This window comes from Eptatretus burgeri, chromosome 6 (genome assembly GCF_056783735.1).
Source record: "Eptatretus burgeri isolate ZD-2024b chromosome 6, Ebu_testis_v1, whole genome shotgun sequence".
In the NCBI taxonomy this organism is placed as follows: Eukaryota; Metazoa; Chordata; class Myxini; order Myxiniformes; family Myxinidae; genus Eptatretus; species Eptatretus burgeri.
Genome location: NC_140966.1, coordinates 47,469,442 through 47,486,120, shown reverse-complemented (window position 1 = coordinate 47,486,120; position 16,679 = coordinate 47,469,442). Strand labels below are relative to the sequence as shown.

At 47.0% G+C, this 16,679-nt stretch overlaps 1 protein-coding gene across 5 annotated transcripts in view; it reads right to left on the bottom strand.

Moving 5' to 3' along the window:
- LOC147024705 (uncharacterized) overlaps positions 1–16,679 on the bottom strand; it is a 100,133-nt gene that overhangs the window by 41,208 nt on the left and 42,246 nt on the right. For all 5 annotated transcript variants that reach the window (XM_085884876.1, XM_085884874.1, XM_085884872.1 and 2 more), the window contains 3 exons: positions 7,442–7,621; positions 3,337–3,546; positions 1,492–1,569 (listed from right to left, as the gene is read on the bottom strand). In XM_085884876.1, the coding sequence (XP_085741002.1) occupies positions 1,492–1,569; positions 3,337–3,546; positions 7,442–7,621 (468 nt within the window). The remainder of the gene's footprint in view (positions 1–1,491; positions 1,570–3,336; positions 3,547–7,441; positions 7,622–16,679) is intronic.

The window sequence follows — 16,679 nt, the reverse complement described above, 5'->3', positions numbered from 1 at the left end:
GTACTAAAGACAGTCTGTACCAAAAGCCTGTTGGAGATCTCCAAAGGAGAATCACACATTGGGTATTGCCAACAAATTCTCTAATTCACCGGTTTTCACAAACAAAAAGTGAGCAATGTCCCTTCTGTGGACAAACCGAAGCACTACCTCACGCGTATATACGCTGTAACCGTTTAACCCCTGTATTTGTTTTCCTGAAGATGCTTTTGGCATGTCTCTCTAGTAATTTTGATTTTCCAATCTTTATTTTTGGCCCGAGTATGCCCTTCAACTCCCCAACAGCAATCCAAATTCATTTTTTTTCCTTTCACAAGCTCAGCTTGCTATGTATAAGATAAGAAAATCAAAAGTGTGCAATGATTTGTATACAACAGATAGCTTGGAAGTGTTTAAAGCCCTTTGTGTTTCAAGAATCAAACAGGAGTTCTGGTGTTGCTCTCAGGTACAGGTGTTTGAGACCCAATGGTGCGTAAACAATGCCTTCTGTAAAGTATCTGAGGGTCAGTTAAAATACACTTATTAGTTAGTTACTGTATACCCTCTGTCTAAACCTCTTGTTGTTTGCTTATGATGTAAAATTGTGAGCAACTGTGTGAGCCTCTGCTTGTGAGGCAATCAATTTTTGTAATAAAAGGACATAAAAGTCAAGTCTCTCTCTGTCAAGTCTCAGTCTCTCTCTCTCTCTCCCTCCCTCCCCAGAGCATTCCGGGTATCAGCAACGCCATGTTTCATGATGTCAATTTTTTCTCCAGTGGGGCAATTAAGGAGGAATTTCGTCCTCTCCATGGTTGCCAACTGTTTAGGTTTGTCATATAAATGCTGATAATCAAGCAAGGAAACATCACGTATCATTTTTGATGTTTTCAACTTTTTTTTTTTTAAGACCAATTTAAAAGTCTTTGTTGTGACTCGACCTGGGTCTGAATCAAACGGACAACTTAGCTACCAAACTGAGAGTGGATGTGATAACCAGTATGCCACCGAGACTGATTAAAGGTGAAGATGAAGACCCCAGAGGATGTTATTCACAAATAAACTTTATGTTGTGAATTTTCAATCGGGTGATATCCACATTACACTTAAACTTTATAGTTTGACTCAGTTGAGAATCGAGAATCTTTCCTTTTATTATTATTATTATTATTTTTCTTGTTTACAGGAGCGAAGATCATGGAAGAGCAGTGTAGAACTGACAAACATCAAGGGAATGAACGATTCTTTGTTGAGTTATGGCTATAGTTTATAAGAAGTGTTGAAATGGAAAAAGGACAACAATCCGGAATGCTCCCGGTGTATCTCTAATTGACCGATCTCATAATGGAAGGGAAATTCCCAGAACCTTAAAATTAATTCTGAAATATAAATGTTGTGCATGTTGCTGTGAATATCCCAATAAAATAGTTATTTGTTATACTTAGCCTTAAACAACAACCTCCATGTGGATTTGAATATCAGCCTCCTGGTCATCATTTTGAGAATTTGTCATCTTACCGGTGTTGGGTTGATATCCTGGTGATTGGAAGTTGTAATCTTTGATTTCACTGTACCAGCTATCCACAGCTGCTTTTCCTGAAAACATAAAGGTGAAACATCGTTTTCACTTGACTACTGTGCCTTATTTTTTGTAATGTTCTTAAGTCAATGCAAAAATAATTCCAATGCATCTGAAAATTGGTTATAACCTTTAAAGTCAATACAAAATGCGTGCATTTTAATGCAATGTTAAAAGTGACAGCATAAAGTTGTTTGTCTATGATGATGATGATGCTCAGATCATAATCGGATGCAATGCAATCATTAAAAGGGACCAGAGGACCCTGGCAATGCCAAATAAACGTTAGAAATGAAACTAATCAACCTCCTGGGGCATGTGGTGTAAAAATAAGACAAAAGGTTCTATAACCACATGCCGCTATCAATAAACAATCTGAAGAATCAGTACTCACGTGATTAAAGAACATTTCAATTTGTCCACAATTTAGTGACTGTGCATTTGTATATCTTGTTTGCAGCACAAATTATAAATAAGGACATGCCTATGGAATTTCATGGCCTGCAGTTTGCTTTTTGTTGAAATTTCTATCTCCGCTCGACCATTTAACAATACCAGCAAATTTCACTCCATTTAATTTTATTCATCTGCACTATCCTTGTTGATCGCTGCCTATCACACTATATGGCAGCAATTTCTTCTATGCATCGTTTTTTTTTCCAATTTTATCTGCCATGTCAGCTGTGTGTGCTTTGAAGGTTTAGAATATGGTGTTTGACAATTTGTTGTCACTTCCATAATCTTCAGTGTCAAAGCCCCAAGTAATTAACCCTCCCAAAAAGTGCTGTTGAAACTTCAAAAGCCAATGTTTTGGCCTGCTTTGCATTGCCATCTGGACATATACCGTAGTTCATGATTCTGGGATTAAACAGTTGATTAAAATCCCATATGCTGTATTAATTTGTGAATTGTTTCCTAATGTACTCCTAATTCATGAAGAATTATATTAATATATTCTTGTCTGAAGTGTACTATATGCAGAACCTCCTCGATGAGGCCGATACGAAAAAGCAGAACCATTAGAAGCTCAGCTTATTTGATACTTGATGTACCATACTATTTACAGAACGTTGATGATGTTGAAGCAGTTTCTTGGCAAGGATTACACTGGGTGATTTGCCGTTGCCTTCCCAGTGTTATATGCTCCCATTGGACTGAGTCCAAATGGGGACTTATGGATTGGATCTCGTCCATCCATCCGCAGCCATATATCGGACATGTATGGACCGATTTTGTTCAAACTCGGCATAAAGACAATACACAATGGTATAAATATGTACATCATTTTGTTTCGCAATTCGCTCACAGATGGCCGACTGGCAGCCATTTTATTTGGAAATAAATATGGGCTAGCCCTTTAACTCCATACAGAAAAATTACTAAAACCACGAGGGCTATGACATGTTCTGTCTTTTTCTCCTTGTTTTTCCATGCTCTCTCCTTTAAAATGCTGAGCATCAAGCAAGGAAACAGCACGTACCATTTATAAAAAAAAATAGTCTCTAGTATGACTCAGCTAGAGTTTGAACCACTAACTTTGCAAACTCTAAGTTGATGCTCTAACCCACCAACACTCGTTCGAAGCCCTCATACATTTTACTTTTACTGATCAATGATAATCTATTTAGTCATTGACAATAATAACAGCCTTGACCCTAAAAATAATAATTTGAATAACTGTAGAAGTGATTCTGCTTTGCCATTCATTCAAATCATCCATTCTCTATGGTGGCTGATGGAGAAATATTCCACCATTATCTTTATCAAAAGCGACCAAAACTCACCGGTAGCATCAGATCCTGTTTTCCAGTACAGGTTCTCTCCATGGATTGTATTGCTGTGCTCCAGCTTCCCAGATTTAGCCAAATGATCTGCCCACTCCTGAGCATCAGTATTCAGCTTCGGGGTCAGCGAAAGAGGGGCAGCACCATGTCTTGCACGCAGTTCATTGTGTCTTTCTAGAAATTCCACTTCAAATTCATCTTTGGTTTGACCTGCATTAAAATTTCAGGATATTAATGAAATCAACAAATATATTTTACAAACTCAAATCCAAGCTAGACACTGCAATGTAGGCAAAACCATTGATCTTTTGTTCCTGCAGTGAATACTTGGAGCATGAAATATTAAATTGGTCCTCCATAAATGCAGCACCTTCATCCCGATGAGGAAGATTCTTAAGGCTTTTATTCAACTACACAACTCTTGCTACTCTCAACAATGACCCATCATGAAGTATTGCGATGACCTTGAGGGGGTGGGGTGGGGGAGGGGGGTTAGTTATTAAATGTGTGATCTGTTTCAACGAATTTGCAAATAGCATGTAGATGTATACAATTAACCTTTTGAATTTGCTTGCTGAATGAGAGTATAGTATACATATTTATGTCTCACCATTGTTGTCTTTTGGCTGGATCTTTGTCTGAATCGAAAACAAATAATAGCGAAACAAGCTTTTGATGCTCTCCACACATGGATCATTCCAGTATTGTTATGGTCACAAGAAAGGCAGTGGGGAACAGGAGGGGGGTGGGGTGGGAGGGGAAGGGAGTGAAGTAAAGAGGTTCTGGTTCTGGGACCTGACTACAAATGAGCCATGTGGCCAGGTTGCATCTCCAAATTGGCTGTTCCTATTGTTACGTCAGGTGAGATCAGATCTGTGACATGCTACAGGTACCATGTAAACCTGTACTAACCTGTTTCGTGGTCAGGTTGTCAGTGACTAAACTGTCTCCCCCACCATGTTTCCTGGTGAGGATGGTGTACGGATATGGACACTCAGCAAGATTAAAAACAAAACCTGTCAAAGGGTGGAGGAGCTCCTTGAAAGCCAAAGGGCATTCATATCTGGTGCCCAACTGTGTCTGCGGACATCCTCCTTCAGTTGGGTTACCTTTTTGTAGGAGGTTGTTGGCAGGATTTGCACTCCGGCTACCGTAAAACACTTCATTCCACAACAAACACAAATATATCAAATGAAACTGAAAACCCACTCACTCTGTGGTCAGCTGCTCTTCGCAGGGCAGCTCACCAGATGATGGAATTGTGGCAAAGCCTTTGGGACCCCATTGTTTGATGATAGGAGGAAAAGCAAGGGTAACCTTCCTGGGTGAGATTGCGGTGGTGTGTGACGGCATGGTTCTGAGGTGTCAACCACCAGATGGCAGTGCCCTCAGCTTAACCTGAGGCGGTCCCTTCGGGTGCGTGCCTGGAATGTCCTCACTCTACTATAGGACGATCACCTGTCTCTGCCATAATCTGATCTCCAGCATTTAACAACAGTGTTGCAGCACTCTCTGAGGTCTGTGAAACCACATAGTGGAGAGATCATGGCAAGTGGTTACACCTACTACTGCTCTGGTCACACTGTTGGTTACCATGCCCAAGGAGTTGCTGTAGTTGTGTCCAATAATCTGGTTCCCATGATAATTGAGGTAACACCGGTCAATGAGCGCATTACGAGACTGAGGATTCGTCACTCTTTGGGGGTCGTTTCCCTGATCTTTGTATATGCTCCGACTGAGGCTAGTGATATCACTGTGAAGGACGCATTCTATGCCACGCTCAATTCCGTGATTAATTGGTGCCCCAGGTGAGATGCGCTTCTCATCTTGGGGGATTTCAATGCATCGACTGGTACTGATAGGGATGGCTATGAGGCATGATTTGGTCCCCATGGATCTGGAACTGTGAACCAGACTAGCACTAAATACCTTGACTTTGCAAGAAGTCGTGAACTTAGGGTGACTGGTTCATGATTTCAGAGCCCACAGACTCATCGCTGGACTTGTTATTCCAACGTTGGTGATGTGGCAAAGGAGATTGACCATGTGCTAGTTGATGGTCACTGGAGGATGATCCAGAACTGCAGGGTCAACCGGAGTGCTCGGTTCCTCAATATTGACCACAGGCTCATTGCAGAACTCTAAGGTTGCAGCTCAACTCCACGAGAATGGTACCATCCCAGCCTATGCTGAATGTTGGTAAGCACATTCATGAGAATATGGCTGAGGACTTTACGCACAGGCTGAGTGGGAATTTGGGGGATGTGTGTGTTTCGGGTGACCCTGAAGAGTTGTGGAGTGCCTTCAAATCTACCATACTTGATTTTTCTGGTGGTTGTCTTGGAATACAGCAGAGGGTGGTGGGCTCTTGACAGAGGAGTCTGAAGTAAAGGACCATTGGGCCAGTTACTTTGACTGGCTGTACCAGGCTGACCCACCAGCTGTTGAGTTGGATGTCAAGGGTGTTACTATCCCTATTACTGACACTCTAATCAACTGAGAACTACCTGCGCTTGTGGGAACCAGTTGAAAGTGGGTGAAGCTTCTGGGATCTGTGGCATCCATGTTGAACTTCTCAAGACTGGTGAAAATGCTGTACTCATGTCGTTACATGCAGTTCTGTGCTCTGTTTGGAGCACAGCATCATCCCATCTGACTGGAAGAGGGGCCTTGTTGTCACTCTCTGGAAAGGGAAGGGTGATCTCCAGGACTGCAAGAACTACCGAGGGATGACACTGCTCTCAGTGCTGGGCAATGTGTTTGCTCGGATAATTCTTGATGGGGTTCACCACCATCCGCTTGAGCACCAGTGCCCAGAGCAGTCAGGCTTTACATAAAAGAGGTCAACGATTGACCGTATCCTTGCTCTTCGGGTCCTCACTGAATGCAGACGAGAGTTTCAACAGGGGCTGCTCACAGCCTATGTTGATCTCTGCAAAGCATTCGATTCAGTCAATCGGTACGTCATCTGGAGGAGTCCGGGTCTTCGTGGGGTGTCACGAAAACTGATGCCGTCACACATTCCTTTTTGGGTATCTGCAGTTTTGGCTCAACTTGTTACCATCATTTCACAAATTGATGGAACAAATTCCCTGTTCACTATGATGCGTCTCGGGAGTTTTTTTTTTTTTCTCAAACCTCCCAACAGAAATACTGCAGCACCACTCTTTGTCTTTTATCAAGTAATCACTGCCATTGACTTTCCTGTCCATAATTAAATGTCCCGACTCTGCCCCTCGACAAGTTTGACTGCCAATGCTGTCGTGGTGCTTCATTTCGATTTTCAACATTTGTACTGATTATCTTTTCTTTACAACTTTGTTTGTGGATGTTAAAAAGTCAACTTCATTCATCATGCACTTTTCTTTTACTTCTTTGTGTTTTGAGATGATCACATATTGTTGTGTTATGTTATCCCTGTGAGAAATTTGTTAAATCACCAAATGATTTTGTTTATTTTCACAGAAGGCTTCAGTAAACTAGAACAGCTCTCATGGAGTGCAAAGTCTCATCTCGCATGCTCATTCTGAACAAAAATACCATGGTTAACTGAACACATTATTATTATGGCAAATATTCGCATATAATCCATGCAACCCTATCATGTCACATAGTTTCTTGGCATAGTTAAGACATCATAAGTTTAATTCTTCATTCACTTCAGGTCGTTTATGAGATGTATGAAGTTTCAGATTTTTCGGATAAGGATTTAAATTCTACCTTTTATAGCTGGAATACCACTTCAGTGATGATGTCGTCGTTATCAACCTATGTTCCCCATGGGGAGTTGATGACATATGCCAAGTTTCAATTTATTTTTCCATTGAGCAATTTCAAAGAAAATGATGTCCACATTTTTTACGTTAATCCAATATGGCTGCCATTGAATTTGCTTCATTGTGGCTACGAGGCATGTGTTGGTTATTTTCATCATTTTTTTCAACATCATCTTTTTTTCTTTTTTTTTTTTCAACATTTTCGGAGCGATAATAATCTGATGCACACACACACACAAACACACACACACACACACACACACACACACACACACACACCCCAAAGAGGATGTCGTGTGTGAGACTAAAAATATAAAAAGCATTCAGACCTGTGTTCCCACTTTTTCTCTTCTTAGCACTGGAAGGTAGTACGTTTTCTCGGAAAGCCTTCTCAGTGTCGATGTTGCCAGGAGGGTGGTAACGAACCACAACAACCAACCGGTTTCCTCCCTGTGCAAGCCCAACACCCATCTGCTCACTCGCTCGCCAAACTATTTGGGTGAAGTTTCCTGTGAGTGAAAAACAATAATTATTGTACTAAATCACCCTACCTCAACCTCAACCTCTACCTATTATTCCACAACACGGTGGCTTGTGAAAAAGCAGGACTATTCGTTAATGTTGGTAAGATGCAAAATATAAAATGAGCGTACACTAATTTGAATACACCATATCGTGTGTTATGTATATATATATATATATATATATATATATATATATATATATATATATATATATATATATATATATATATATATGTATCCAGATATATGTATATTGTTGCGGGGCGGAGTCTGGTGGCGAGAGCATGACCACTAGGTGGGGGAAGTTACGTCATCTCCCACCAGATTCCCGGAATTGTAGGCCGTCGCACACGAATAATTCCGTGATGCGGCGGGTCACTTAACCGACTGTGGACGCCAATACCTCGACTGCGAAGCATAGGGTCTTCCTGCCAGGTGTACTCAGTTTACCAAATTAACCATGCGGTTTTGACTACCGTAGAACCACGCCTCGGTACATCTTGCCCGAACCGGATCACTCTACCAACTACGGTAGAGTACCAACTACCAATTACCAACTCCGGATCGGATACAGCCAAGCAGAACTGCCAAGGGCGTACCGGCTAGAATGAACAGATTATTATCAGGGACAAAGACCCGGCTAAACTTCGATCCAAACCATGCTGGACCAATGAAGGAAAGGACAAAAATGAACTGGGAACATTTCTACAATAATTTATTTTCACCAAGGCGAGGAAAGTCATGTGGCACATAAAAAGGTTTATTGGGGTGCTATGCAGGAGACAGAAGAGAGATGTAGTGCGACAATTTTACAGCAACTTACAAAAGAGGACACAGAACAGACTTGTCGCGAGAATAATACAGGCAAGAATTACAATGATCAAAAACTTATACAATTCTACTTGGACAGGCGCCACACACTCAGACGCACACTCGGACAAAATAAACCCAGTTGAATGGCAAAAGACTTTTGCAGCCAGGGAGGGAGGGAGCTGAGGTCGCAGTTCTTTTGGTACCTGAATGTTTCGAGGGAAGGGATGCTCCGTGATGCGGCACTGGACAAAGGTCATGCAGTTCGGCCCACAGCCGCACGTGTGGAGACTGTGCCTGCGAAGGAGCCCAGATAGAGAGCGCGGAGTCCAAGGCAGCAGACAGGACCCAACGAGCGACCCGGTCAAGGTCGGGTGTACTCGGACCAGCACAACAGACGGGCCGCTGAGGCGAGACGTGGGCAGGCACTCCGTGATCCCGACCATCCTTCTTCAACCAACAACCAAGGGACCAACTCAACCGCCGAACTCAAGACTCCACCACAGAACTCCAAAGAACTCAACCACTCAACTAACGACCTTCCTTCTTTCTTTGCAACCAGCCAACGAACCCACCGACTCTCTCAACCAACAACAAACTCTCTGACTCTCTCACTACCAACAATGAACTCTCCGACTCTCTCACTCTCTCACTCTACTTTGAGGATGGTGTCGTAATTTATAGATCCCTAAGGTCGGGGAGGGCCATGGTGAAGCTGACGTCATCATCCATCCTGATTGGACAGGGCCTTCATGGGGTCTGCCCTTTCTGGGTGGGATTTCGGCCAGGCAGGAGAGCCCACCCCCTCCACGCGTGTCTGGACCAGTCAAGAAGGAATTGGACCGTTTGGGGAAGCCGAGGAACTGAAACAGCGAACACGAAGATTTTTCCTCGAGAACGAGCCTCTGGAGACAGCAGATGGACAATGGTGTGCTGTGGCCAGCGAACCGAGGGCTGCAAGCGCTATGGTACCATGGATCGTAATGGAGGGGATATAATGATTTATTAATCTAACGAAAAAAACATCGCAACACAATCCAGTGTTTTCCTAATACACACAAGGTAGGGATCTATCTACACATATGAGACCCCGTGAGGAGGAGTGATGTAAGTGACATTTTTTTAATGATATGATGATGATAAGCTCGGATGATAGGGGAAGGGTTAAAATAGTGCGATATGGCATTAACTCCAAAATGGCCGATGTGTCCCTTACATCACTCCTCCTCGCGGCACCTAATTAATATACTTATGGCATAACGAATTTCAGGACAACTATATGTTTGTTTGCATACGGTTCCGAGAACCGTAACAATATATGTATATATATATATATATATATATATATATATATATATATATACATATACATACATACACAAATATATATATATACATACACAAATATATATATATATATATATATATATACATATATATATATATATACATATATATATATATACATATATATATACATATACATATATATATATATATATATATATATATATATATATATATATATATATATATATATATATATATATATATATATACATACACAAATATATATATATATATATATATATATATATATATATATATATATATATATATATATATATATATATATATATATATATATATACATATATATATATATATATATATATATATATATATATATATATATACATATACATACAAAAATATATATATTGTTACGGATTCGTGCCCGCCGGCGTGCGAACGGCCACGTAACTCGAATCTCGGCACGTCGCCCACCGGACGGACAATCCAGTCGTGACCCTCTCGGACTAACGCCGGGAACCAGTCACGGGTGGACCTTTCGGTCTCACCGCGATCGAGCCAATCGGCCCCCGCGTGGGATAGGGTTGCTCGCCAAATTCGACCTACCTAAGTACCCACACGGAGGGTAGACCGGGCGATCGCACCTCGCCGCAGGTCGACTTCGGACACGGGCCACTTAAGCGACCCGTTCCGTACTATCGGGATAACCGAGCGGTGTTATTCGTCGGCCTCGACGGTTCGATTAATTATCGGGCGTCTTAGCCCAGGACCAACCCTTTACGTGAAGCAAGATGGGGATTCAATGAAAGAAATGACGAAGCGAAGCGGGAAAACGGTTCAACATAAAGCACATTTATTCGCGATGAACGGAAAGCACACATATACAATTCCACCAAAAGCACATAGAAAAGGAAAAGAAACACAATGCAATTTTACACAAAAAGCAAATGTAAAAGCGGAGACACAATGCAGAGCTATCCGACTACCGAGCACACGGCAACACTTATACAATTCTACTTCACAGACGGCGCCGACAACACATACCCAAAACCAAGAAAAAGAACAGAGAACCACCCTCCAGGATGAGGGGGTAGGCGGGCCTGGGGCCGAGACCGTGTCGGGCCTACCCGTCTGGTGATGAGACGCGGAGCGGCGGTGGTGCCTCAACTCCGCGAGCCTCGCGGACAGTGTCTGGTAGGGGGTGGGAAGGGGGCCCCCTTGGTCGCACTATCTCAGCGCGGGGGGAAACAGGAGGGGGTTGCTGATGCTCGGGGAAAGGAGGATTTTTACTCTGTCTCGGGTCCCGCGACGAGCGTCTCCACCTCGACCAGGTCGCGCCGTCGGCCTCCCTGGTGTGCAGCTCCCGGCACCGACGCGAGCACCCCCTCGTCTGCCTTCGCCACCGCCGCCTCTCCACAGCTCCGTCCTCTTCGCTCCGACTCCAACTCCGAACTCTTCCTCCTGCGAACTCCCTGCTTCTCAACTTCCACTCCTCTCTCCTGACGAACGCGGCCGCTTATATAAGCCCCGTGGCTTCGCCTTTGACCCCCTGCCTTCGACCTTTCACCTTGCTCCCCATTGGCCCGAGAAAAAGTGGGCGTGAATGCTTTTTGATCCATGAATTTGCATATAGCGACCGCCCTCCAACGCCCTGGAGGCGGGGCCAAATCGCCCCTCGCTCACCGATTGGACGGAACAAAAGTGGGCGTGAGTCGTTTTTGATCCGTTTTTCTGCGGAAAGTCCGTGGTTTTGTACACGCTGTTCGGCGCGCGCCCTGCACGAGTCCAATACCGGTACCCACAAGCGGCGCAAGAACGGTGGCGATGCGACGGTTGCGAGGTGTGACGGCAAAGGTCGTGGCTGCTGTGGTGAAGCGGCGTTGTGGTGGGTGGTTGATGTTGTGATGACTGTTGAGACGTGGTTGGTGGTGGTAATAATGGCGGTTGGTCCAAAATAAAGATAGTAAAAGAAAAACGGCTATCCTGAAGAGTCGCAGCACGCATGAATGACATTTATTCCCTCTAGACAACGGGTTTGGGCCTAACTACACATATACTTACCGAGATACCTCACCTAAGGGACCTGAATGGTGGTTTGCGAATTTGGTCAACCACAACACTACCCCCTCCCCTTTTTACAGACTCGTCCCGAGTCGTCAAATTTTTGTGTGACATCATGTGTAGTTTTCCCCTAGTACATTTTACCGACGGATCCCTGAGTGCGACATTCATGGTATTCGTGTCCCCAAAATAAATAACCTGAGGGCTGCGTAACTACCTAAACAAACTCACTCACACGGACGACTTAAATAAAATTGCCGGCGCTAAGACAAACATGCCGGGGCGCACTCATATTTACAGTACATCTTACCTTAACTTACAAATTTTACACTAAACCATGGCCCAGGATCACTGAACTCTGCAAAAAGAAAGCAGTTAGCAGGGAGCCAGGCTGCTCGCATGCAGTCTCTGGCTCAAAACAATGCGGGTGACAGGGAACGTGGCTGGCTGCTCACACGCAGTCCAAGGCCTTCCCTTTTGAACTGAACGCAGTGAACCACAACGGTGCATGGGCTGCACAAACGTAGTCTCCGTGCCAGCTCAAGTGGCACACGCAATGAGCACAACGGATGGATGGATGGACACAAACACGGTGCACGGGCCGCCACTGCAGGCCCGTGTTGTAGCTGCCAACGGGGCAGTTCTTGCAGCTTGCAAACTGTTGCTTTGATCCTGGCGCACATGGCAATGAACAGGGGGGGGGGGGCAAAGCAAAATTGAACGGGGCTGGTGAACGTGGGCAGTGGGCATGGCATGGCAAAGGCAGCAGGCAAACACAGCCCGCAGAAGAAGGCCGCTGCAGGCAAACACAGCCGGCAGATGAACTGGCCGGCACAGGCCTTGAAGTACCACAGCTGCAGATGATCCGGCCGGCACAGGCCTTGCAGCACAGCAGCTGCAGACGAAGTTAGCCGGCCTCTGCCTTGCAGCAAAACACGGCCAGCTGATGAAGTTGGCCAGCCTTTGCCGTTCAGTGGAGGTTGGTGGAGGGAGTGTGGTGGTGCTGGCCACTTGGAAGGCGGGCTCGGACATACCTACCTGTCTCCCTCCCACCTATCGCCTTTGCCTGTCACTGTACATACCCACTCCCTTAATTTGTCAAACCCCAATTTAGCCCCAACTTAAATTTTTTTTTTTAACTCCCCACTATAAATCGTCCCCTAACCCCCTTTATCGTCCTTGTTCGGCTAACCTATCCTGTCACCTAGCCTACTCCCAACCCCTACGTTCCCTTCCCGGAGGGGAACAAGGGAGAGCTAGCGTCCTGTGTCGAGGCCCAACTCAAGCCTCAGAATGGCCTCCCCAGAGTTCGGCGATCTATAACCCAAGTGGGTTCAGCTGCCCACAACGAGAGCGAGGGGATGGATGGTGCGGAGGGGTACACTTCCTAATCTACTCTAACCATTTAACTGTTAAACTACCCCGGGGCTTTCAACAAGCACCTCGCGCTTAAACTATTGGTTCTAACAACCCAGATTCCCGTCGCCTGTGTTGGTGTCCTTACAATTTCGGGCCTCGCCCCCCCAATTTTCTCTCCGTGCCCTCACACGGTCTCATGGCTGGGACACGTGGCTCCCTTTGGCAGGCACGACCCTCTGCCGATTCTCCGACAATGGCACCCCCGGGCACTACACTGCCTCCGAGCCTACCAGCTCCCTAACACCGGGGAGTGCCCCCCATGGCACCTCCCCTGAAATGCACACGTGGCAGGCTGGCTTCCCAGGCCCCTTTCCGAGGGTCACCCTTGCCCACAACACTGCTCACGTGGCTAATGGCGCCCCGGGCCCCCGCACCAAGCAGGCGCACCCGTGCCCACTACTCTATCCCGGCCCCCCATGGGCCCATGGCCTACCGCGGCCGACTAGCCTGGTGCCCGGGGTACCCACTCAGCGATACTCACCTTTCGCAGCCACGCTCCCAAGCCCGTCAACAGGGCTCCTGCACCCCTCCAAATGGGTTTCGAGCCTACATTCCCACCAACAGCAAAACGACCTCCGTTTTTCAATTTAACTAACCCCCTAACTCAGTCTACACTGACCCCGGGGTCCATTGGGCGGGAGTCACTCCTCCCCCCAATCACTCATCGCACCATGCATTCCCCATTCGCTCCACTCACACAGACCCGCTGGCCTCACTCACTCATCATGTACTCACCTCACAACTTTTCAACACACTCACCGCTGAACTCTGCCATCCTTCTAACTACCTCCCCTAACTAACTCGTGCTCCCACGTCGTCCCTTAAACTAGTAGCACGTTCCTTTTAACACTACGTAGCTAAACTACGTCCCCTCTACACATTCACAAGTCTGTCCATGTCCTCAAATAAATCATTTTATTTCCCCACCTAAAGCTCACTAAATCCCTCTAACTAATCCATTCCACGGACTCCATGAGGACTTACCCCTGCCCCATGAAGTCGGTCTAGCTAAGCTAACCCTTCCCCCTAACTAGTTTCCATCCTTTGCCCAGGCCAAGGGGGTCTTCCACCCCTTGCCCAGGAATCCTGTGCACCCGAAAGTGAGGCTTGCTCTTTTTTTTTTTTTTTTTTTTCTACATGCGCAGCACCAGCGCGGAAACTCAGAGCTCGCGCACTTTGCACCTGCCCGTGACATCATGCAGCTGCACGTGTTCCTCGTCCCTCTTTGGACGGTACCATCCGGCAGGGATACCCCTCCTGCCGGATTCCAACCCCACGTGCAGCCATGGCGTCACCGTGCGCATAAAAAAAAAATAACAAGCCCCACGTCTCGAGGGGTTCCCCACGCGAACACATGTGCTTTGCCCGTTGGAGCTTAACACACACGATCGCGTGGAGAACCCGTCCGGTCCAAATCCGAAATCCTGCCTAAACTTTGTCCGTCCGCGGGATCGGCAAATCCACCGCGTGCGTTTCCGGACCGGGACTTCACTCTCGCAAGCGAGCACGTGGTGGTCTCGTGCGTTGCACAGCACGGACCGCGTGCTCACTGCTGGGTGAACCCGGCACGGTCCCCGAAACAACTACAGCCGCTACTCGGCTTTCTTTCCTTACATGTCGCCGTCGTCGCCATTCGACCCACGCACACCTGCGTGTTACGACGCTCACACTCCATTCCATTACATTCACACCGGGAGACGCGGCTGCGTGCTCCCGCATGCCAACCGACATCTCCCTTACATACCGCTCTCTCACACACACGGTCTCCCTTACACTCGGCCGTTCACTCACGCATGCTGGGGCACTCACCCGCGGTGCCTCATCCACACACCGTGCCTCACTCACACACGCGGGGGCACTCACCCGCGGTGCCTCATCCACACACGGCGTGCTGGGAAGCACGTACTCCGGCACCATCTCCACCACACCACTCACACACGGGGTCGCTTCCACACACGGGGACGCACTCACACCTTGCACCACACACACAGGGACAACCACACTGGGGATTTGTGTCCCCACAAGGGTCTCCGGGGCCTCTATACCCCCCAAGCTCTCCGAGCACCCGTTCACAGCACTCGGCCCCTCAACCTCGCAAAGCACGACCGAACTCACCTGGTCGTGACTCGCCTCAAGGGGGAATACTCCCTCCCCTCGTTCCTGGAGGAGGCCATCCAACTGCTCGCACCGGGTCTCTACCCAGTCCGCGAGCTCACCCTCATCGTCCTCCACTACCTCCGTGTGTGTGTGTGTGTGCGTCACTGACCCCGTCTTCATCGTGCAGTCTTCCCTCTATTTTTTCTGTCTCCCGTGTCTCTGCCAACTCTTCACCCTTTACCTCCCTTGTCTCAACTATTATTTCCGTTGTCGTCACCTCGTATCTCGTCTCACACGTTTTGGTCTCCCCATTTAATTTTTCCCTTTCGGTCATCGTCACGACCCTCGCCCAACACGTTCCCCGAATTACTTTTTCACCCGCCTCCACCGCGGGCCTGTCAGCCGTTGCACCCCCACCCAGCTCGTTCGCTCCCACACGTGGAGTCGCCATTTTGATCTCCCTGGTCACGGCCTTCATGCCCGCCTGCAGGCATCGGCCCATGTTCTGTGTCTCACCCCGGAGCTTTTTCGTTTCCTCCTTCATGTTTGCTTCCATTCCGTTTATTTGCTTGTTCATTTCGTTTTTCATTTCATTTGTATTTGTATCCATCCTTTCGTTCATGCCTTTCATTTCGTATTTCATATCCGCATTTATTTGTTGTGTATTCGCATCCATCCTCGTTTTCACTTCGTCCATTTGCTTGTTCATGTTCGCATTCATCTTCGCTGTCATTTCCGCATTCATTTGTGCCAGCATGGTGAATAGCTGGGCCATGTCGGGTGCGCTTGGGTGAGCCGTTTCGGCAGGGGTCGGGGAAGGGTTTTGGTGGAGAGGGGGAGGGGAGGTGTCATACACCGCGGCCGCTGCCGCACCCATTTTGGGCTGTGGGTTCAGTTGGGCGAGTCCGTGTTCCTGCACAACCAACATTTCCTGCACGGGGATTTCATCCTGAGCCATGGATTCTACACATTCTACATCCATTTCTAATACCCCCGGCTCCCGCTCGCCTTGAGACGCCATCTTGCTTCTCGTGAAGGGTTAATTTCGCTCGCTCGTAATTTGGAGGGAATCGGGGGTCGCTTCTCTCACCCCTGGACCGATTCCCGTGAATTTAGCTGGAGACAGGAGAGCCCGTTTTCCTGTTCTCCGATACCAGTGCCGCGAGGAGGGCGATGGATTTGTATCCCACTCCTGACACCAGTGTTACGGATTCGCGCCCGCCGGCGTGCGAACGGCCACGTAACTCGAATCGCGGCACGTCGCCCACTGGACGGACAATCCAGTCGTGACCCTCTCGGACTAACGCCGGGAACCAGTCACGGGTGGACCTTTCGGTCTCAC